General features: G+C 41.4%; 1 protein-coding gene across 1 annotated transcript; it reads left to right on the plus strand.

Annotated features, from left to right (window-relative positions):
- Positions 1-1,009: 1,009 nt before the first annotated feature.
- On the plus strand, positions 1,010-17,191 carry LOC310944144 (transmembrane protein 151A; the record flags this gene model as incomplete). The annotated part of the gene is made up of 6 exons (XM_083909841.1): positions 1,010-1,078; positions 12,288-12,626; positions 13,878-14,012; positions 14,889-15,028; positions 15,150-15,189; positions 15,959-17,191. 6 exons carry the CDS (start codon positions 1,010-1,012, stop codon positions 17,189-17,191), a joined length of 1,956 nt encoding a protein of 651 aa, XP_083765967.1.
- Between the last annotated feature and the right edge of the window lie 6,908 nt (positions 17,192-24,099).

Raw genomic sequence — 24,099 nt, forward strand, 5'->3', positions numbered from 1 at the left:
AATCTGCCAAATATTATCCATGTGAATGAAATGTGTGTGAAAAAGTGATTTTGAGGCAGGAACAACATTTAGGTCACAAAGCACTGCAATCACGTTTTGGTGGAAGTGGAAATGTACATCTCTTTGGTTGTATTTTGGACACAACACTGGTCCCAAGCCCAGATAAAATGGGAAGGATGTGCCAGGAAGGGCATCTGGCATTGGTGTTGGTCATAAGAAATTTCTTCTTAAGGCCCCATAAAGGCTCAGTCCGGCCCCGGACGGTGCTGTTGAAGGTTTTAATGATAGAAACAAGCTGTGTGGCCATTTTAATTTGGCAGCATATGGACGCACGCACGCCTCTGACTGTGCGTGCCAGTCTCTGGCAGACGGGGCGCCTGTGTGCGTGCGTGCGTGCGCTCAGGTGAATAGATGGGGGGGGGTGGGGTTGTTGGTATATGACGTCAGTGGAGTTACCAGCGCAAGGTGCCAAGCTCAGTCAGCTCACAGTTTTTTCTCCCCGCACATTTCTTTTTAGATGCTTGATGTTTATTCTCTTTCATCGACGTCAAATATATTTTGAGCGCGCCCTTTATTTGTGCAGCAACGAGACCCTTGGCTGTCGGTCACGCGCGCACACGTGCACAGACGCACGCGCGCTTGTTCGCTGCTCCAGAATCAAGAGAGGATCGAGGCGGCAGCAGCAGCTGAGGAGGAGAAGCGGCTGGACAGAGAGGGCACACGGACGGGCTTTGACTTTGGGGACATTGGGGACGTTTTGCTGGAAGAGCCAGTGAAGCGGAGGATGGAGCAGCACTGGCTGAAGAAGAGAGGGTAAAGCCAAGGTGGCACCGCGAGTAGATGATGCTCATTTGCCGCAGGCCCCATCATCGTGAAATCGGATACGGACTTGCGGCGGATGGGGTGACGGAGCTCGCTGCTCCGCCGGGGAGGTCCCTGCCTGCGGACGGTACCGGGGTGGGAGCTGCCTGGTTCTAAAAGGAAGGAAGGAGTGGCAAGAGGGGAGAAAATGCAGACGGAGGAGGAGACGGCCACCGCGGAAGAGCCCATTTTGGAGGAAGGGTCAGGACGAGAGCAGGTGAGGAAGGACGTTTGTTTGGAAACACCGCGGTTTCTCCACCGTGCGTGTTTGTTTGCGTAAAGTTGCGCTTATTTACCCTCTACAAAAAGACAAACCCTCTCTTTGAATGTCATTGCTCGTGGTTTCTAAACAATATACACGATATACAACACACTGTGTACTATATGTGTACTCCTGCTCTTTTATTGAAATCACGTTTCTTTTCCCCCTCGTCAGTCTGTCATGTCTCTTCAAGAGCAAGGACACAGAGCAGGACCTTGGCGTTAGTATGAATGGAGGGGATGCTGTGTGTGCGCGCGTGTGTTCTGTAAAACACAGATGAGGAGGGAAGAATGTGTGTGCGTTCTTGTTTGTGTATCTTTGTGACGACCAAAAAAAACAAACTTATAAACCATAGGGAGTGAGGACATTTTGGAAAAGTGAGGACATTTTGTCTGGTCCTCATAACTATTAAAAGCTTTTTTTTGGGAGGGGGGGTTAAGACCTGCATCAAGACCTGGATCTAGGGTTAGGGTTAAAATAGGACCACTATGAGATTTGAATTGTGGTTTAGGTTAGGATAATGCTTTGGGTAAGCTGTCCAAAGGAATGGAAGTATCTGCTAGTCTCTAGTATACAAGAATGTGTGTGTGTACTTGTATTTTTTAAATTATTACAATTGTGAGGTCCAAAGAGCATAAAAACCCATCTTTGTGGGGACATTTTGCCTGGGTCCCACAACTTTAAAAAGGCTTCTTTGGATTAAGACCTTGTTTTGGGCACATGGTTAAGGTTAAAGGTGCATTATGTAATACATCTAAATCAACTGGCCATACAATCCTCCTATTATGTCACAGAGACTTAGGAATAATGTTCATATAACAGGCTGAACTCATCAACAACAACAGTACAGACAAAATATTTGCATTAAGAGAAATATTTTGCAGACTGCAAATTATGTTTATGTTTTGAAATCATATTTTGACATGTGGTGCCACCTACAACCGTCTACCAATCATTGCAGTCAGTAGAGTCTCAGCTGCCGAGCAACCACGGGTTGCCAATTACGTCAGAAAACAAAACCTAAAACACCTCAGTATTTTGAATTTGAATGTAGTAACTGTTTTTGGCCACATTCTTACATATGGCACCTTTAAGGGAATGCATTATGTCTAAAATGTGTCCTTTCTAAGATAGAGAAACATGTTTGTGTGTGTGTTCCACGTATTACTCATGTTGTGGGGACCTAAATCAGTTCCCACACTCACATCATGGAGACTTGTCTTCCTTATGGGGATGAAAACCAAGCTGTGGCAATGTGAGTTATTACATTTAAGGTGAATACATGTTGCATGGTTAGGTTATGGTTATGGTTATGGTTATGTTAGGCCAGTAGTAGTTATGGTTAAGGTTAGAGTAAGTCTCCAGCAAATGAATGTAAGTCGCATTAGTCTGAAATCAGCACATTTTCTGGCACAAACACTGACCTTGTCAGGATCAGTCGTCCAAAACCAAAACCTGGTCCTAATAAGTCAGAATCTCATTAGTGAGGAGCTGGGTCAAGTTAGGTTAAGTTTAGGGTTAGGCATTAACTGGTTATGGTTAAGATTAGGGATAATGTGCACACCTGTGTGTGTCTGACAGTGTGTCTGCTTTGTAATGTGTCACACACTACAGGATGACATCACAACTCAGTCACACACCCACCTTTCTGCCCCCCAAAAAATAAATAAATCCACTGACACACACAGAATATAAATGGTGAGCACACATTAAAACCTCCAACTGGCATTGTTATTTGTTTACATCAGCGTATTGCATTCAATTACCTGGTAGGATATTAGGATAATGACCTGTCAATCAAGTTTTCTGCCTGGCTGAGTATTTCTAATTGTGATTATTCTGACAGGTATTGCGCTTTGAGTTGCAATGTCATTATTTAAAGTCCGCTACAGTTCCTTGGGGATCAGTGGTAGAGCTAGTCAGCTTACAACTGGAAGGTTGTTGGTTCAAATCCCGGCTCTGATAGTCTACATACCGACGAGACCTTTGGCAAGACGTTTAACGACACGTTGCTCTGAGTGATGGTTAGATGAATGTGTGAGTGAATGGGTGAATGGCAAAACAGCTTTGAGACTAGAAAAAGTGCTCTATAAATACAGACCATTTTCTGGAACAGATTCCAAACATGACTCAGCATTACCACATGACACCATCAAAATATTAAAGGAGCAGTGTGTACGATTGCATCAAACTCAATCCCATGCTAGACACTTGGACTCCATGCAATCGGGGCCTGCTGTGTAATGTACAGGCTCAATAATGAGATAATGAAGAAAACAATTCGTTTTCATGTGATGGCATATGAATGAGAACAGAATTATGAATTATATATATATAGTTTGATTACTATCTACAGAACCTTTGTTATATTAGTTTATTGTCCAGGTGATTCAGCAGCACTACAGGTTAGGACACGCTGTTACTTCATTTATTAAACAAGACTGCAACGACACAACTTAATCATTTTGGTTGTCAGTGAACCAGACGTGACCACTTTAAGGTTATTTACAGTATGTACCAGTAGCTTTATAAACCCGCCGATAATGTATGAATCAACACTTTAATTGACCTGAATGACATCATTGAAAGTTGAGTTCAGTGCAGAATTGCATTTTTGCCTGAAGGTCATTTAAAACCTTAAGGACTCGATATGTAAAGCCTGTTAAATGCAGCCTGCTTTCCTCTGCCACTCTCCTGTGGTTTTATTCATGCGTACAGTGCAGTCAGTGCAATGTCATGCAGTGGATTCAGTCTGCTCTTCTTCTCTGACTCCATTACCCTCCAGTCTTCCCCTCATGGGCTCCTTCCTGTGTTATATTTGCCTATCACTCTCTCTCTCTCTCTCTCTCTCTCAACTGTATCTGCCTTGCACTGGTGTCCATGTGTATGTACAATCACATAAACAGTATTTTAAATTGATTATTTGCATGATTTACAATGCCGTTTTTGGACCATATTTCTGTTAGCATGGGAAAAAAAGCATGACAAAAATAGATTTCTGCTCAGGAATGTGAAAAAAGAAGTAAATTGAATAGGAAGAGAATCAAGAAATCAGCTGAGAGATCAGACAACAATCATATCTATTTAGAAATGTGTAATTTAAAGATTAAGCTTGTATTTCCCTTTATTTATGGAGGTGTGACCCAGTTATGGCTGCTAATGATCATTTTCATAACCGTTTAATCTGCCGCTTAATTGTTTCTTCTTAATTGATTAGTTGTTTGGTCCCTAAAATGTCAGTAGATGTTGGAAAATATCAATTGCTAATGTTGTTTCTCAAACCTGGAAAGGACGATGTCCTCAGACATCTTGTTTTGCTCACAAACCAAAATGACAGGCTGCAGTAAAAGAACAAGAACGTGTAACAGCAGTCTGGCTATCATCAAGAGAATAGGATAATTTGCTTTCTAAGTTCAACAAGAAAACAAAACTGCTGAGGACGAAAAGACTGGATATTATACCAAACAGTGCAGGTATTAAGGTTGCTGCTTTCCTGGGAACTGTATGTCAAAGCTGAAAACACTTGATCTAAAATCAGTGCTAACTAAGTTAATGTCTGTTGTAAATCGTTCTCCATGTCGGCTCTAAAGCATAAAGCAAACTGATGTGTCGTCGTACAGGTTACTCTACATCAGGGATGGCACCGTGCCTCTTTTTCGTGTCCGATACTGATACCAATATCGCAACCTCAAGTATCTGCCGATACCAATATGAGTCTGATGATGAGTCAGTCATTTTACACTTTTTCAACTCCAACTAAGCTGTTAACACATTTGTGCTGAGTCATTTCAAGCTGATTTGAAGACATAACTGTGTCACAAATATTCTTCTCAAATATTCTGACTCAGCTACATTTTTTGATACTGAATATTGCATTGATTTATCTCTACTCCGCATTGGGACAGCAGCAGGTATTTCACCAGCACTGACTTTTGTTGTTGCTCTGCTCTGTTGTTGACAGTACTTTGTTGAAGATTCATTTGAATCTGAAGATTCATTTTGAACTGAACTTTTCTCATGCTCACAAGATCTTCGCGTGCGCATGAGTTTCTTTGGCCAGGTGACCAGTTCATGGAACTGTCATTTGAACTCAAATAAATGATTCACCCGTACTACAGTCATTATTTTAGGTGGCACGCAGTTGCAGCGGACTCGTTGCTATAACTACCGCTATCAGTAGCTGTAAATGTCACCAAACGTTATTATTTAGTTATTTTAGCTACTTTCGATTTAGTTACGATTTTTGCTGAATGTCCCTTTACAGGCTATGTCGGGGGGCCTGATTTCACAGATTGATTTTTTTGGCAAAAAAAACCTGCTGAAAAATACTACTACTATTTAATAATCTTCTATTAAAAGCCTTGCCTTTTACTGTAAAGAAAGTAATTATTTTATTGGGAAACTCAGCAAACTCACTATAATTAACACCGTCAGTAGTTGTAAACATCACCACCAGCAAGATGCTCGAATTCACATTGACACAGCCTTGTGAAAGCACACCTTTAATTGCCGTGATTTATTTATTATTTATAGTGTGATTAGCATCGCATTTTCTATTTATTTCTTCTTCCAAATGTCCTTTTACTGGCTCCATAGAGGTCTGACTGATTTACCAGTGCCATTTTGTTGTATATTAGCAAAAACCTGCTGTAAAATACTACTCAAACAGGAGTCATTTCATACGTTTCTATGAAAGCTTCGTTACTCAATTTAACTGGTCACATTTGTCACCATTTGTATCTACAGTAGTAACTAATATGAATTTATTTAAGTCTGACGTGCGCTGATTGCTTCTCTCAGTGATATTTAATATATTGAATGACCTGCACATTACCTGCTGAAAATTGCTATAATTGGGTGATTTGTCTCAATTGAACACACACTCTCTCTCACACACACACACACACACAAAACAACAATTGAACTGTAATGGAGAAATGTCGAGGAGGATACGATGACACATTTTATTTCGCTCCATCATCAAGTGCTAACCATTTATTTGTTGTTCCAGCGCAGGTAGTGGAAACCAGACTTCCTAGATGACCCTCCGGTCGTGTTGAAATGACACATCATTTTTTGAACGCTGCACTGCAGGCATCAACAGCACATTCTCCTCTTCTCGCTCTCTCACTTCATTTGCCACCCACATGCTTAGTTTGCTAATTATAGCTGCTCCAGTCACACCTTCCACTCTGAATCAGTATGAGCAGCAGAGACACAGTGGGAGACGGAGGGAGAGAAATACATCTTTGCTACCAGATCCTTTAATCCAGGCTGGGATTTGTAAAAATTACTGTAATATTTAGTCCATTACAGAGTGTTTATGTGTAAAAAAAAAAGAGGATGGAAGGGAAGATCATACTTGCTTCGTATATTAGATGTCTTCAGATAGTCCATCCATCCATGTTCTCCAGGAGCAGGGTCAGGTCTATGGAGGCCGCCATTCTGGACCACCATGTATTTACAATAGCCCACAATGGACAAACCTATATTGAAATTTGACATACAACTTCACCAATAAATGTTGCAACATTTTACACACTTAAGCTTTAAGTAAAATACTTTTTGACCCCGATGAATACAAAGTGCAAGTGACTAAAAGAATGCTACAAGACCAGACTATAGTGCAGTCCATATGTTTACATGCACAGTTTAATTGAGCTAGTGCTTTATCCAACTAAGATAAAGAGAGGACATTTTGGTGCATGTGCAGAATGCCAAGTCTGACCAGTCTGACTTATACATTCAGGAGTAATCGGACTATGAATCACATTATACAGGTATGTTAGTCTGACTAAAACTAGCTCGATTTTAGTCGGACTAACGTGTTTACATGACATTATTTTTAGAAAACCAAAGTATTGTTTTAGGCTGACTAAAATCTTGATTGAAATCAGAGACACTGACAGACTAATAAAGAAGTGTCAGTAGATGCAGGACATAACAAGGGGTGTAAGAAAAATATCCAATAAATGTTTTAATATATGCTTAATCTATACACTGAACCAGTGTTTCCTTTCTATATGTGGACCCACTTTTTAAAGCTGGCAAACCACCGTGACCCAAATCCAATTCAGCATGAGGCATAAGATAACGTGACCCAAATCCCTACAATTTGAGACAAGAGCAACATTTTTGCACAATACAGCAGCTACTCATCATTTTGAACTGGTAAACGTATAATTTCCAAGAGATGTTTGGTAACTTATTAAAACTTTACACATAAAGCTTGGGGGAAAAAATAGCAAATTTGTTTGGGGACCCAAAGAACCTCTCCCGTGACCCAGCAGTGGGTGCCCAACCCAGTCTTTGGGAACCTTTGCACCGGGGCTGAAATATTTACCCAATTAATGTATAAAAGAAAATTGCAATAAATTGTCTTACTTACAATATCCCAATATGTGGCAATAATCATATTGTCACCCTTGTATCTTATTCTGACAATCGATTAATCGGTTTTCTGGTTTCTTTGCTCCATATAACAAATAAAACATCATAAAAACAGAATAGTAGTAACATCATCCTTTCTAGGCTTGGGAAACACTGATCAACATTTTCTGACATTTTATGGACCGAGCGATTACTTGACAGATTAATCGAGTATGAAAATAATTGTTAGTTGCAAACCTAATATAAAGTATTGGCAGCTTTAACCTATCGTCCAATAATAAGTAACTCAAATGAACTCATTAATGAAAGACAAGTCGTCTTATTTGAAATGTCCTGTCTCTGCTCTCCTGGTAGAGGCTGTCTGTAAGAAATGAAAGTAGACACCCTCCAGACTAGGTCATATAGATTTCTTTCATAATGATGTCAAGGAGACTGAGCTCTCTCTTTGGTCTCATCCTGCCTGACAAAAGAGCTGAGGTTGAACCGTTGGCAGCTGAAAACAGAACAAGGATCCTGACACAACCAAAAATCTTCACAGGAAGAAGTACTGTGCACCAGGGATGGACATTAAAAAAAATGCCCTCATTTTTGAATTTCAATTTCTGAAAAGATCCTTTAGATTTGCTCGATGGGGCTCTGGGATGATGTTTTTAGTCTCTTGTGATGTCATTTCAAACCGGTTGGATCAGAGATTAGATAGATTAGATAGGTAGAGACAGAAGAAGGAGACTAGCAGGAGCACATATACAACAACTGTGCCTAGTTATAAATCTATACAGGACAGTTAAAGTCCATGATGACATGTTTATAAAACTACAGTGTCATTTATACTGATATCGACCTTTTAATATAGCATAATGATAATAATGGTGATCGCATGTATGATAATAATAGTAGTAGGAGCCTTGAAACTGGATCTGGATCCTGCAACCTGGAAGATGAGGACACGGAGAGAGAGGGGAAAGGGAGAAAAGACACAAAATAGGGAGAGAAAGAACATGGTTAGTCACATATAATGTAGTCATATTCATGTTGTTTAGGGCCAAGTATGATGACCTCAGTTTTCTCTGAGTTTAATAGTAGAAAGTTACAGGTCATCCAGGACTTAATGTCTCTGAGACATTCCTGGAGTTCAACAACTCTTAACCCTGTGTTACTCGTGAAGGCAGCGTGAAAGAAGATGTGATAGAAACTGTACTTCTCATTGGTCTATGAAACATAATTCATAAGGGTCAAGAAAAAAAGCCCCTACTGTGCACTAAATGAGGATAACCAGGTGTAAGTGGAGGTACTGGTGGAAGCTTTATTTGCTTGTGACTCGTATTACGCACTCCGATTTCTGTTGATGTTGCCATTTGCTGATGCTGCATGTGTGTGTGTGTGTGGCTCACACTGCAGATCCTAAACTAATTTAGTCGCAAAAGAAACATCCAAGCTCATACTGTCGAATGGTAATTGGCATTTAGTACACTAACTTAAATCTGCAGACGGTATAGAGGAAAAGGGGGGAGGAAGTGGACTGGAGCCAGGAGCAGAACAGGTCAGGAGAAGGAGACGCGTATACCTTCACTCATGCCATCTCTTTAGTCCTCCCTCTGTCTCATCCCCTCTCTCTCTCTCGCTCTCTCATTTCAGGCTTGCATTCATGAAAAGTTCATGATCGTCTCTCTCGTCTCTCTCCTCCTTCTCTGCGCTACACTTTTATCCCCCAATCAATCCACTTAGAGACAGACTCTCAGAGAGGATGTAACGGAGGAGACGTGGGGGGGGGGGGGGGGGGGTGAGGAGGAAGGGGAGGAGATGCTGAGAGTAACTGCTTAGCGGGTGGGAAGGGAAGATTTGGCAAAAAGTGTGTACCTTTTTGAAAGGAAAAATAAGGAGAAAGAGGAAAAATGGTAATATAAAGAATAATGACAATGATTCATATATTAATCATTGATAATCATACTGTCGGTGTGGAATCCATTTTAGACGTGCCAGGACAAGTGTGCATTTAGATGGGTCTTGCTCTGGGATGGGGAGGGCAGAGTGATTTGCAGAGACTAATAAACTGTAGGTGCCCTTCACTTTTTCCTCTCAGTGCTTGCCCTTGACATGCAGTCATAAAACATGAGTGTGTGTGTGTGTGCTGCAGCCAGCCACTGTGGCTGCATTGTTTTGGACAATGGGGGAGATGAGAGTGTGAGAAGAAGAGAGTATGGGGGGGTGATGGATGGATGGATGGATGGATGGATAGAGGGAGGGGATGATTTGCTGACAGGACACAGGCAGAGTTGAAGTTGGCTGAGAGGAGCAGGAGAGGACACTGGTGTCATGTCATCACATCATCTTTTGTGTTTTTGCTGTATCATATTCAGCATGAGGCATAAGATAACAACATATTGTGCTGGGGGCAAGGGGGCAAAAAGTATTTGGGGAACCTTCCCATGAGTGGCCGGTCTACAAGAATTACCATCCAATCCAAAACACACCAGCAAGTCCACCAGTGAATGGTGTTTTCTGATCGGTTGCTAATTCAAGACTCAAGATTCTAATTTATGTCCGGTAAGTTTTATCACTTCAGGGTTAGGGTTACGATGCAATACTTCACGTACGTTTGGTATTATTTCCACGTTTTGATGCTGGCTTGGTACGATCGAACAGTAGCCAAGAAAACGACATGTTACAACAAGGAAATTGGCACAGACGCTCAAAATTAAGAAGCGTTCTGCTAATTCTTTTATCCACATAACAGTCCTGAATTTTCCCAAATCATATCATGTGCTAGCTAGAACCCTGCTTTATATTTCAGTCATACCTGTATTTATTACACACATAGAACCCTTTTTCTTTTGGAACCACCCCTCTGCTCCCTCTCTCTCTCTCAGTCACGTAGATCATTTGCAGCAGCAATCATAACGCTGCTGATGTTGGAGTGGAGTCATTTAGCTTGAGAATAGTCCAGAAGCATTGGTCTCATCTAAATTATTCACTGACATACTCCACTGGCAGCATTACAATTCTGAGAATGTGCATGTAGAGAGAGAGAAGAGCAGCAACATTAGACCATCTATGTATGTCTAAATTATATGGTCTTTGTGTATTTATTGCCTCTTCAGGACCTCTTTCGGGCATAAACATTGACCTTGTCAGGAAAAGTTGGAAATGTGGACCTCACAACTTGAAAGGGCTTTTTGTTGGTTAAGACCTGGTTTTAGGGGTTAGGTTAACGGTTAGGATTAGTTGTTATGGTTAACGGTGGAACCTTGTCGTGTTTTACGTGGTTCCGTGGTGTAATGGTTAGAACTCCCGAGTTCAAATCTAAGTGGAACCCTCTTTAAGCAGCCTGTGGCCAAGTAGAAATGGAACTTGTAACTGGAGGGTTGCCAGTTTGAGTCAAACCAGGTCAAAAAAAAAAAGGTTTGGTGTACCCAACCCCCCATTGCTCCCTGGTGGCTGTCTGCTGCTCCTAATTCAATGAATGTTTCTAGTAGAGCAGGGTTTCTCACTCTTGGTCCTGGGGAGCCTGTCCTGCATGTTTTCGATGTTTCCCTGCTCATTTATTTTAAATCAGGTGTGTTGGAGCAGGGAAACACCTAAAACATGCAGGACAGTGGCTCCCCAGGACCAGGAGTGAAACACCCTGTAGTAGAGGACAGGTTAAATGCAGAGAAGGATCAACAGGACGATGAATCCACACTTGGAGGGTGCAGCCTTGACTTTTGGGACACAGCTATGTCTATGTGTCCTCAATAAGAATTCTGCCCGAGACTGTATGTGTGTTTCAGTTTTAAGATGAGCACATGCAATCTGTTAAGGTTAAGTAAGAAGTACTTTGGCTCCAGTGTAACGTCCTCTCAAGTCGGAGACATAACTGTACGGTATATGTGTGTGGGTTCAAGTGCACTGTAATATGATGTCCTCACAGTGCAACTGAGGCTGAGTCAAACTGCACTTAGAGAAGCATATACTCTGTGTGTGTGTGTGTGTGTGTGTGTGATATGCAGCACTTATCCTATGATGGCTCGTTGATGGATATAACATGGTATAATGTATTCCTTAGGTGAAGACAGCTCTCACACACACGGTCTGAAATATGACCCCAAACAGGAAGATTATGATTATTAAAAACTCATGTGTGGGGTGGGGTTATGGAGGGTTTTGTTTGTACTTATTATTTCCATGTGTTAGGCGTATGAATATTAACACTTAAACGTCAGCATTGCTTTATTTATTGTAGTCTTGACTGTGAGATCATTGTCAGAATCTTCCGTCTCGGTTCAAACTGGTTAATATGACTTACACTGCAGCTCTGAGTGATCGCATTTATTTTACGGGCCTCAAAGCAGACGGAACATTTTTAATGGAATGCTCTCAATAGCTGACTAATCACAGACTGAGAGGAGAGTTAGGCAGGAGCTTTCTGTAGAAACTTGGAGGTTTTGGACCATAAAAACAAGTTAATGTTTGTTAGTAGACCTCCATCAATAATGCGTTTTCCCCTGGCACTGTTATGTCTGACTGTTGTTCTGTCTGTCCCTGCACTGAATGTGTTTGTCACCAACTCATCCTGCTGTTTCGTTTTAAATTTGTACAGTCTATATGGTTGAAATGACAATAAAAACCCACTTGACTTGGCTTCATTTGCACCTGGATCAGCAAACATTACTAGACATACATATACACCTGGTTTACACCTGAAAAAAGTTGTTTAGGGGATTAGTTTTTAACTTGTTGGGTGTGAGTGCCTGTTTCATTCTTCAGCATCTCTTCTCTTTATCTCTGTCTCCTGCAGCAGCGGCCAGTCCAACAGTCTCTGGCCTCCTCCCTGTGCCGGGAGTCCCACTGGAAGTGCCTCCTCCTGACTCTCCTCATGTACGGCTGCTTCGCCACGCTCACCTGGTGTGCTCTCTGTCGGGTGCCCGTCCTCGGCTCCTCCTCCATACCTCTCGGTGCCGATGACGATGCGACCTCGGCGGCCTACTACAACGACATCCTGCACCTGGAGAGTCCATGCTCCAGCGGTTACGTCTACATCCCCCTGGCCTTCCTGGCCATGCTTTACGTGGTTTACCTGGTGGAGTGCTGGCACTGCTTCTCCAAGACGGCCATGTTGGCTCATGCTGAATTCCAGGTACCTGTCAAAAGTAGTTTTAGCATTTAGCATGGGGAACTGATAGCTTGAAAAGCTGTGTTTCCATTTCAGTTTGGTACAGTATGTTTCATTCGTTGGCACCCTTCTTTTAAGTTAATAAAATGGTATGGTCTAGCTCCACCCATGACAGTCAGCTGATTGGGCTGCAGAAAAACGTCATCACTCCCTTGTGATCGGTGTAACTATCCCATGGAAGTTGAGACAAATGTTTTCATACAACACTTGACGTCCTGTTGAGACAAACTGTCGGGCACAGTCAAAAGTCAGGGCTCAGGGTTTTACCATTCCAAAGAAACCCCAAGTTACTCAATCCTGGTTCCGGAGACCCACTGCCTTTCACGCTTTAGATATTTTCCTGCTCCAATGATGATTCAAATGAAAGTCCAGTCACCTACACTCTTAGAAATAAAAGTGCTAAGTAGAACCATATAAGGTTCTTTGGCTTGTCCTCATAGGAGAACCCTTTTTGGCTCCAGGTAGAACCTTTTTATTAAGGTTCCACCTGGAACCCTTTTAAAACCCTTTAATCAGGAAAGGGGTTTAAAGGGTTCTCTAAGTGGGTCTTACTGGAACCATTAGTGTTACCAAGAACCCTGGTGAAATGGTTCCAGGACCTCAGCCCCTGTAGAAGGACCCTTTTGGAACCCTTATTTCTAAGTATGTACAGCTAACTACAAAAGGCATCATTATGTTTTTGCAGAGTTTGATGACAAGCTGATCATTTGAATCAGGTTTGTTGGAACAGGAAATGGGTTCCCAGGACCAGGATTGAGAAACCCTGGCCTAGAATATTTGTGGAATGGACTTTTTCATTTTGGTGGCCTTTTAATGGCTACCATACAGCAATTCCCATGATTCCTCACTGCTTCCCAATGTCATTAAACTGCGTCATACAACAGAAGAAAGACATGTCCACAATTTATGTGGAGAGAACACAGTTTTAAAATAAATTTCCACCCAAGGGTGTCAAAAAATAATAACACGTCCACTTGTGTGATTAAAATAAGATGACCAGGGTCTGCTCTTTCTATTATCCAGAGGACATTACTCCAAATTAACTGCTTTCACCTGAGTGGACAGTATTTTTGAATGTTCATCCTTATTATTAACAGATACAAGTGTCTATAAAACATTTATTTTTATTATCTGCTGTATGTCAAGACTTTAGTGGCAGTATTTGAAACAAAATAAGTGAGTTAATTTGATTATTTTGTTATTTCACTGACACAGGAAGTGTACGAGCGTGTGCAGAGGCTTCAGCAGGCCACGCCCTGTATTTGGTGGAAGGCCATCAGCTACCATTATGTGAGGAGGACGAGACAGGTGACGAGATATCGCAACGGAGACGCGTACACGACCACACAGGTGAGGGAAACTCATCACACACTGAACAACCCTAAACTTTACTTTTAGAATGACTTGCAAATTTAACCCCCTTTTATTGATTTTTTTTTAAATGTCTATTTTATTGCACCTATCATTTTTTCATAATGTTGTTCTAGTTTATCGTATCCTTAATTGCTTAAAGTATTTATTTACTCTTATGTACAGATTAACTGATCTATTTCATTTTATCTGTGACTATTTTTTTTTAGGTTTTTAATGTTTTCAGTTATATTTGTATTTTAGTGTTTACCCTTTGACTCTTTGAGAGCTCCATGATGGTGTTTCCTCACTTAACTTCCTTTCCTCACTTCCTTCCCTTCCTCACTTCCTTCTCTTCCCCATTACTGTTTAAATACATTATACCAGCCATGTGTCGAGTGAGACGGTTGCAGGGTGAGGGTGGTGGGGTTGTTATAGAGCTGTGGTAGCTCAGCGGATAAGTGAGTTGTCTTTCAAGTTCAAGATTGTGGGTTTGATTCCCGGCTATGCTAGTTTACATGCCAATGTGAAACACTTAAGACAGCTTTCGTGTTTTATGAAAAATGAGCAAATAGAATATAAAAGTGTGAGTGAATGTCAAAAACCATAGTGTAAATCAATACTAGAAAAGTGCTATATAAATACAGACTGTGTTCCTTGAGTTGCAATGTCTTGTACGAAAAGTGCTTTAGAAATAAAGTTTTATTTATTGTCTGATTGATTGATTGACGCTGCTGAAACAGATGCATTTTAAAATAGCTTCCCTATAACTAGAGTCTTTCTTCCTCCGAATTCCCATGTGTTCTATTGTTCTATCTCATCTTCTTTATCCTTCCCTCTCCCTCCATCTCTACTCCTCCGTCCTCTTCCTCTCAGGTCTACCACGAACGCGTCAACACTCACGCCTCCAGTTCAGAGTTCGACTACGCCCGCTACGGTGTCAAAGACGTGTCAAAGGAGCTGCTGGACTTGCAGGTTCACCCTGCAGTTCGCCTCCGTTTCACCAAGTGTTTCAGGTCAGACACCGTAATTGACAAGAGACACGTTCATTTAACGTTGGTCTTATGATGATAATTATTATTATTATTGTTATTATGGAGGATTAACATGGCCTTAACTGACATTTGTGCTCTTTAGCTTCTCCAGTGCACGTGCAGAAGCTGCCTACCTCACCCAGGTAATATGTGGCTCATGTTTTTAATTTCATCCTGTTTGTATAATCCGAACAAAACAAAAATCAGTGTAACATAAGTGCAAATGTGAAAGTTTCAGGAGTTTCCTCCTTTTTGTGAAATGCACAGTCAGATCATGCAATGACATTCTTACGTGTTTCCCCCTGTACAACACAAAAGTAAGAGGAAGTAAAAAACAACAACAACCTTGTATAGAAAGAAGGGTACAGTTTAAAGGTATTCTTTTGGGATTTCAATTTATGCCACTATTCAGAAACAAATCTCTTCAATATGCCATTTTGTTCAATATTGAATAGTTTAGAAAAAAAGGTTTTGAAAATATGAAAATATGCTGTTTTGGCCTGGTAGTCAATATCTTATTCTTCATTGCTTATGGTACTTTTTTAAATGAATGTATTTATTACTTACTTTTATGCACTGATTTACTGATATTTCATTGTATATGTTACTATTTAAGTTTTCTTATTATTATCACTATTTTTTTTTTTTTACATTCTTTTACCTCCTGTTTAGTATTTTAGTTTTCCTTTTGGCTGTTGTGAGTTTCTTCACTTCCTTTTCTTCCTCACTTATTTATTTCTGCTTTCCCCCTCTCTTCTTCACTACTCCATTACTGTTTTAATGCATAAAGCCAGCCATATGTCAACTGAGTTGGTTGTTGCCTTGTATTAAATGTGCTTTATTAATTACATTTGATTTGTTGATTATTCTTACATATCTAATGTGCTCAATGTGTTCTCTGTAATCCCAAAGCGAGCGCGTTTCTTTGGGGAGAATGAAGGGCTTGACGACTACATGGAGGCCAGGGAGGGAATGCACTTGAAGAATGTGGACTTCCGTGAACACATCCTGGCATTCCCAGATCCTGCTCATCAGCCTTGGTTTTCCCGACATAAAGTGTTCTGGCTAGCTTCAGCCTTCCTCTTGTCATGGCCGCTGCGGGTCGTGTCGGAATATCGCACGGCGTACGTCCACTACCATGTGGAGAAGCTCTTCGGTGAGGATGATGATACGGGAGGCGGTGGTGGAGGACCAGGTGGAGTCGGGAGGGGGGATGGGACTGAAGGTGGAACTGAAAATGGAATCCGTCCTGGAGGTATTGCCATTGGGATTGGTCTGAATGGGACAAGTTACCGGGCAATTTCTCGGGTCAACACAGTGGACATGACAGAATTGGAGTGGCACATCCGCTGTAACCAACAGATGGTCCCAAGCTACTCTGAAGCCCTGCTTATGGACTTGGACATAAGTGGGGGGACAAACCCCACTGCCTCTACCCCAATCTCTGGGCCCCCAGGCATCACCCCCAATCATGTGACCAACCCACCTCCTCTTGCTCTGCCCGTGGTGTTCAACTCAGCTTACCTTCTCCAGAGCTGTCCTCGATGCCGGAGGACAACATCCAGCTCCAGTCTTCCCTCCAGATTAAGAGCACCCATGGGAACCACTGCCCTCCTGAATGCCACCGTGGCAGGGATCAGGGCAGCGGCGCCAGTAGGTGGCGGTTTAGGAGGAAGGCTGGTGCTCAGTAGAAGTGGATTCTCACTCGGGAGACTGGGAGGAGGACGCCAGAGCAGCCTGTTTCATTCAAGGAGCATCGGTGGAGGGCTGGGAGGAAGTAGGGAAGATGGAGGAGGAAGTGTGGGAGCAGGGGGAGGAGGTGGGGGAGGAGGGATTAGTAGCGGTGGTGGGGGAAGCGGGGGATTCCTGGGGCTAGGTTCGAGACAGGACAACGAGGAGACGAGAGGAGTGCTCGAAGGAGAAGGGGATGACGATGAAGAAGAGGAGCAGGAGGCGGAGGTGAGGATTGAGGACCGGGGAAGAGGCGGCAGGGAGAGGGACGAAGAACCAGAGCAGGAGAACAGAGGGGGAGGTGAGGTGAGGGAGGGCGGGAGGGACCGCCCCCCATCCTACGAGGACGCATTCTTCTTTCCCGTCCTGATCATACACGGAGAGGAGAGCTGCCATGCCGGAGACGACATATGACAAACAGAGGAATCAGCACGCTGAAGGGAAGAAAATAAGTGTGGACAGAGGCTGAGGGAGATGAAAGAGACTGAGCAGAAAGACAAGAGCGGATCACACAAGGAAAGCGTGAAGGCGATCGAGATATGATAGACCTGTAGAAGGAATGAAATGAGAACTGAAAGAATGGGTTGAACCACAGAGAGGGTTGATGGATTCAGGCAAAACGTATCATCAGATGTGAGACCAGCTCTGTGGTAGGAAAGAGGGAAGGTGATAGAGTAGGAAGGTAAATAAGGAATCGTCATGAAAGAGGTTAGCAGAAAAAGAGCAAAAGTGACAGGGATTTGAATAGAGTGTGAATGTCAGAGGAAGATGGAAGCTGAAGGAGATATGGAGTCAAAAAGTGTGTGTGTGTGTGTGAGAGAGAGAGAGAGAGAAGATGACAAATCAGATCTTTGGAAAAAATGGAAAGACTTAAAACGAGTCTAGTTCCAGATATATCTATGCAAGAACATGAGTGGGAGGAGCGACTAAAGATAGCAACTGGAGGGGAAGTGGAGACGGTCCAAACTGAATGAGTGGTTATGGGTATTTAAAAAAAAAAAAAAAACAAGTTGAGGAATAAGGTATTTTAAAGTTTCAGTTTTGCTAAAAATATGAATGCATAAAAGCAGATATGGGTTATGGGGAAATATTGGTTGTTTGATATATTTCATATAAAGAAGGAAACCGATGATTGTAAGGATTAAAAAATGCACTGCAGAGAATGCGATACCATGATATGCTGTTGCCAGGTTAACTGTAAAAAAGGAGGCAGGGAGGAGAGTAGAAAATGTAAAAAACACCATAATAGTACATCAGAAATTAGAGGAGAGAAGGAAAAGAACATAGATACTCCACTGACTATGGATTACACCAGATTACACTAAATCTTGTTTTCATTTTGTCACTATTTGACATAAATTAATGCAATGTCTTGAAATCTTCCAACAGTTCACCTCAAGAGGAGGAGGAAACAAATACAAATACAGCAACTCTTACGTTAAATTTAATCAGAAAAGCCAAATAACATTGAAGCAGTTCCCTTGTATGTTTTCTCGAACACTTCACACCGCACCTGAGCGGGAACCATAACGTTTTGTGCGCCGGCGAAAGAGGAGAATCATTGATTTCCGTCATAGCCATCATGCTCGTCGCTTTACCATTAGCTTCCCCACCACTCTCTCTGTCCATTACTGATGTGGAGCTGATTGAAAAAAAAGATTACACAAAAAGGGGAGTGACTGCTTCCTCCTCTTCTCAGCTTCCCACCGCTCTCCTCCATTTTATCACCTCCTCTCTTCTTCTCGTTCCTTCATTCCTAGTTGCGAGTGCAGAGGCGAAATCCTCATCTCAACACTATCTATTAAATGTCTTAGTCGAAAAACAACCCGAAACGGTGCTGAGAAAGTGAGAAAGTCTCGTCCCAGAATAGAAAACACTGCATCTGTCATTAACTTCCCCTTGTCTTCCTCCTCCATCACCTTCAGCTTATCCCTTCTTTATAAAGTGGTGGACATGTGATACGCTTCTTCCCGCTACTGATCAGATTTCGTCTCCACTTACTTCACCATCTGAGCGCTCGCTCCACAAAATATTCCCCACTTCTGTAAAATTCCTGACCTTTTAGTCATTCATGATTCTGATAGAAAGAGATAAAAACCAAACTGGCCTTTACAGCCATTATTAACTTTGGGCAAATGTTGCTGATAGAGGATCTCCATACACAATTAACAGTAAAAAAATATATATATATTATCACCACTTATGCTTGTGTAGATTTAGTGTAGTTGTACTCAAAGAAAGGCCTGTACAATATGGAGATAATAAATAAAATAACCAGGAAAAACCTCCATTATCAATATATAACACAGTATGTGTTTGAGCTTTAAAAAAAAACGTGCATGAGGGATAAACTGGTGAGCTCAGCCGCTATTCTCATATATAAATACGAGTAGAAAATAACAACATGAATAATAATAATAACAGTTTACAAAACCTACAATATGTGATCAGAAGGATCAAAAATGCCCGGCCGTTTGATTGTGCCACGCTGCTACCTCCTCCTCTTGAATCATCCACAGCTCTCAAACATCGCCTCACTGTTGAATGTGTATCCTGGCATAGAGACGCATGTAACTAAATAAAAGCAGGTCCTACGATATAGCAGTGTGCCAAAAAACAAAAAAAGCAGTGATCCAACACAAATGTAGACATTTTAGACGCATCTAGGCTATAGGGATGGCTTGATACCACTTTGTTTCTCTTGTCCGATACCAATATCACAAACTTCTGTATCTGCCTAGGGCTGCACGATATTAAAGGTCCCATATTATGCAAAATCAATATTTTAATCATTTAAATCCTTATATTTGGGACTCTGGAGGTCCTATCAGTCAGTAAAGTGTGAAAAAAGATGACTCACTTCGTGTTTTTGTGGTCCTCCTCAGTCTAAGTACAGGAGATAAACATGTGATGTTGACTTCTGTACTGATTAGGACGTCTCAATGCGCTAAATTCCTGGAATTGTTGTCTCGCGGAGCTGCGCTTTGTCCGTAAAACACGTGAGAGTGCTGGCGAGTGCAACGGTATTTGAAAACCAGAAGTCCGCGAAAAGTTATATTCTTGTCTCCACAGTGCAGCACAGAGTCCTACACAAACTTTCAGCCTCAGAGGATTTATCTGTCCACTGGATACATGTTATATATGACAGCAATGTGCCTGCTAGAGCCTGCAAATGATCACTTTTCCAAATGCTAACTGCTGTTAGCTCCCAGTAGCCTCTGAGGCTGATGTCATTTCCTATCCCTGTAGTTCCGTTTTACTTTTTTTTAAGGTGGACCTAAAGAGATACTTCTAAACAGAGCGTTCTGAACAGGGCTGTTTTGGCAGGGTGATTGAACTGCTGTGATGCTTCATCCTTATGGTATTTTGACCAAAGCATGTCACAGACATGTTCATCAGGACACGAGGGTAGTTCCTTGGTGTCCTAATAACTTGGAGAAATAGGATATAATATGACTCTTTTAAGAAATCATGCGATGTCCAAAGAAAAGACAGTTTCCTCTTCCTCGCTTCCTCTGGCTATGGTTTTCTCAGCATCTGCCATGAAGAACGTCTAAAATAACGCCATCGCTGCCTTCATCTTATAGCTGGTTCCTGGAATGCCATGAAGCAAATCATGTATCTCATGAGACCCTAGACTTCTCGAGGACTCGTTCGGCAGCCCTGATCTTGCAAGGCTTTCTGCTCTCAAACAGCAGGGGGCAGTGAACACAGCCCAAAATCTCCCCACAAAAAGATATTTAACCATCACAATGACTGTGAAGCTTTTAAATTAGAGTAAAAATGCTGGTTTAACTCATCGTTGACAGAGTTAACTTGAGAAATGCTAAAAACACTCGCCGATCGCACATGACAGTAGATTTACAATATATCGTGCAGCCCTATACCTGTCCATCATTTGAGACCCTATTTGACTAGAAAGCTGTTAACAATAGTTTGTGCCAGCTATTTCAACTTTATTCTCCAACTGTGTAACAAACACAGTTATTGCTCATTATTATTTACATATTGACATTTACATAGGATTTTTGGATTGATCGGACGTTCCATTTTTATCTGTCCGACATCCGATCTAGTGATTTTGGGTAATATCGGACCAATACGGATACTGAGTATGGTATCGGCTAATCCCTAATCTAGACAAGGGCATGGACGGGAATTCCTGTTTTCTCATTTAGTATGTTTTAACGGAAAGTCAGGCGCAAGGAGAGGAAACTGGCACAGACAACACAACAACCATCAGTGCTTTGATGCTTGTAAAGCACACTAAACCTGCTCGTAGTTAGATAGATGAACCTTTAACGGTGTCTGCAGCCGCTCTGGACGTTGGAAGAGTCTCCTTGTTTGTCTATCTGTGGACACGAGTACAGCAAAAAGCACAGTGAAAGAGTGAAGTTTCCTGAAAATGGAGCAGAAACGACGCTTCAACAGTTTACACACCAGTGATAGAGACACACATGTATGTAACAAGAAACATCTGACCTGGATTCAGCAGTGACAGCAGTGAATGTCCTCTCAGTGAAACTTTGTGGAAAGAACAAGTAGAGCACGAGTGCTGACCTGGTTTGGTTTACGACACACACACACACACACACACAGACTCGTACACTGATTCTGGCTGACGGACCTTCGGTGGCTGAACTGGGCACAATGAACGACAATATAAATGGAGGGAAAACTGTCAGAGCAAATAAACAATATGAAAGAGTGGAGAACTGGGGGGAAAAAAGGACACAATAAAGCGACAGAACGGGAGAATGACTGTAAATGTGAGATTAAGAGACAATTATTTTTACACCTACTCATCATTCTCTCAATCTCATGACTTCCGCGAACACACAAAAAAAAAACACTAAGAAGCACTGAACACACCTCTGTGTTAATGTTTATTTAAGAATTTTAAATGTTACTTTTACAGTTACTCGATTGATTTTGTTGGATTGTAATATTGTGGCAGAGGTCTCAAACTCGTGGCCTGTGGTCCACATGCTGCCCACCATTTGATTGAATGTGGCCTGCCATCAGTTTTTGCTATTTATTGATTCATTTAAACCAGTGGTTCTGGTTTACTTTTTTATACCAAGTGTCACCTGAGGAACATATTGAGCTCTCAAAGTGACATTAGCACCAACGTTATATAAAAATAGGTTGAGCTTTTCACAGGAGGCAGATTCCTCACATATACTTCAAACACTGGTAAAGCCTAATTAGATGAAGATGGAGCACAGATAAGATGACTAATAATAATAATTATTATTTGATTTATTGTTATTTGGTTCATCATTTTCCTCAGCTACACTCTGATCACATACCCTGGTATATACAGTAGAACAGTATTTATGATTGGTTGGTTTGAGAACCATAGATTTTAATCATATATGTTAATCAAAACACTTATTTTGAATGTCTGTGTCACAAATATTTTAAGTGCAATATCTTCCCCCCCCCCCCCTTAACTGGCCCCCTCTTGGCCAGACCCATTGGCCCCCAGGTCGTTTGAGTTTGAGACCCTTGTGTCATGGCTTCGAATGTCTGGTTCACTATGTGTTTTGTTTACAGTTGGCAGGTAAAAAGTAATATTGCTAGTCCTGAATCTCCACTTTTAAAATCACAATATAAATATGACACAAAACGTTTATATTCATGTGGTGTCTGTCAGCATCTCGTGTCTTTGCCTTTTTTTTTTTAAACAAGGCTTTTAGCTTCTTAGAGAGTTTGCAACATTGAAATGTAAAAGGTGCTTTTTCTGACTTAAGTTTTTTTTTTTTAAATTTCATATTTTATTTATATTCATTTATATGAGACTGCTCATGTGCTGTCGGTGTGTTATGTCATCTCCACAGAGTGTGTGTGTCAGAAGAGTGTCCTCAGCCTGCTTTGAGTGTGCCAAGACATCTTTGTGCCCCACAATGTCTTACACAGCGCGCTTGCATGTGAAGCCACAGCAGTATAGTAGCCATTGTAACAGGGTTTGTTGTTTGTTTTTGTTTAGACTAGATCCAGTATGCCCCCCCCCCCCACACACACACACACACCTTTAAGAATGAAAGTGTCCTGCTGTGCTGCCTTTGCGTCCAGCTTTTTTTGCCTCAGGATTTTTTGATTTGATGCTGCATTTCTGTATCAACATTTTTTTTTTTTTTACACACCATCCCATCGACATGCCAAAGCAAAAAAAAATAAAAAAAATAAAAATAAACATGGAGATGGGAAGCAGGTACTGTACAGGTGAAGTGCACAATAGTATGACAGAATGTGTTGAAACACTTGCATCAAGATGATGGAGGGTGGATTTACTCAGGAGCAAAAAAAAAAGTCATAGACACCTGTCATGTATTTGCAAAATAGACAGTATTGTCTGTTACAACATGTATTTGATTTATTTTCTGCAGTTCACGTGTAAATTCACCCAGATTGTCTATTATATAGTTATTCCAGGAATGTACTTTTATTTGGCCCACTAGGTGGCAGAAAGGCCCACTTTATTGTGCCAACAGGGTATTTGAAGACTGAGACAGCTGCTGTCCTGCTCTGTGTGTGTGTGCCGTGCTCAGACTTAAATATGTGTCGCATCTGTCCACCGTCAGTGGTGTCGAAGCAGATTATCAGTCATCTGATAAACGAGTCACACTTAACATCACGCCGCAGTAACAATATGGTGATCATTATGTAACAGGAAAAGGAGGAGGAATATGGACTTCACAATGTGGTAAATATGAATTTTTATTTACAAACTATTACTTGGATATTACATGGGAAATAACATATTGTTACATTAGAGTAGATTAGATTTTTAGGAGTACAATACTATAAGTGATATATACAGTATAATGTCATTGCATTAGAAATAACATGGCATTACAATGATATTTCCTACATTATTATTACCATATTGTTACTGTAAAGTAATGCAACGTGTTGGCACCACGTTTAACACCCACACAGTAAGTTGTGTCATTCATGTGATGTGTGTTCATTTTGTAAGCCTCCACTGATCTTCTGATTTTCTTTTCACCGTTACTGCAGAGCAGTAGAGCTGGACTTGTACATATGTTGCTAAGCAGCTTTTCTGAACTTATATCCACAAGCAATGGGAGCTTCAGTCATTCAAATGAAATCACCTTAATTTGCAATTAGCATTGTGTGACTCATCCTCTATTGCATTGTTGCTCTATTTGACCCAATCTACAAATAAAATCATGGAGGTGAAGGTGATTGTTTTTTTTGTTTTTTTACACAATTTTTTCTAATAGACATCATCACTTGACTGTCTTATAAAATGCTCTCTCACGCAACTATGACAAATGTATTGTTGTCAACGC

The sequence above is a fragment of the Microchirus variegatus genome, assembly GCF_963457635.1.
Source record: "Microchirus variegatus genome assembly, chromosome: 2".
Lineage (NCBI taxonomy): Eukaryota > Metazoa > Chordata > Actinopteri > Pleuronectiformes > Soleidae > Microchirus > Microchirus variegatus.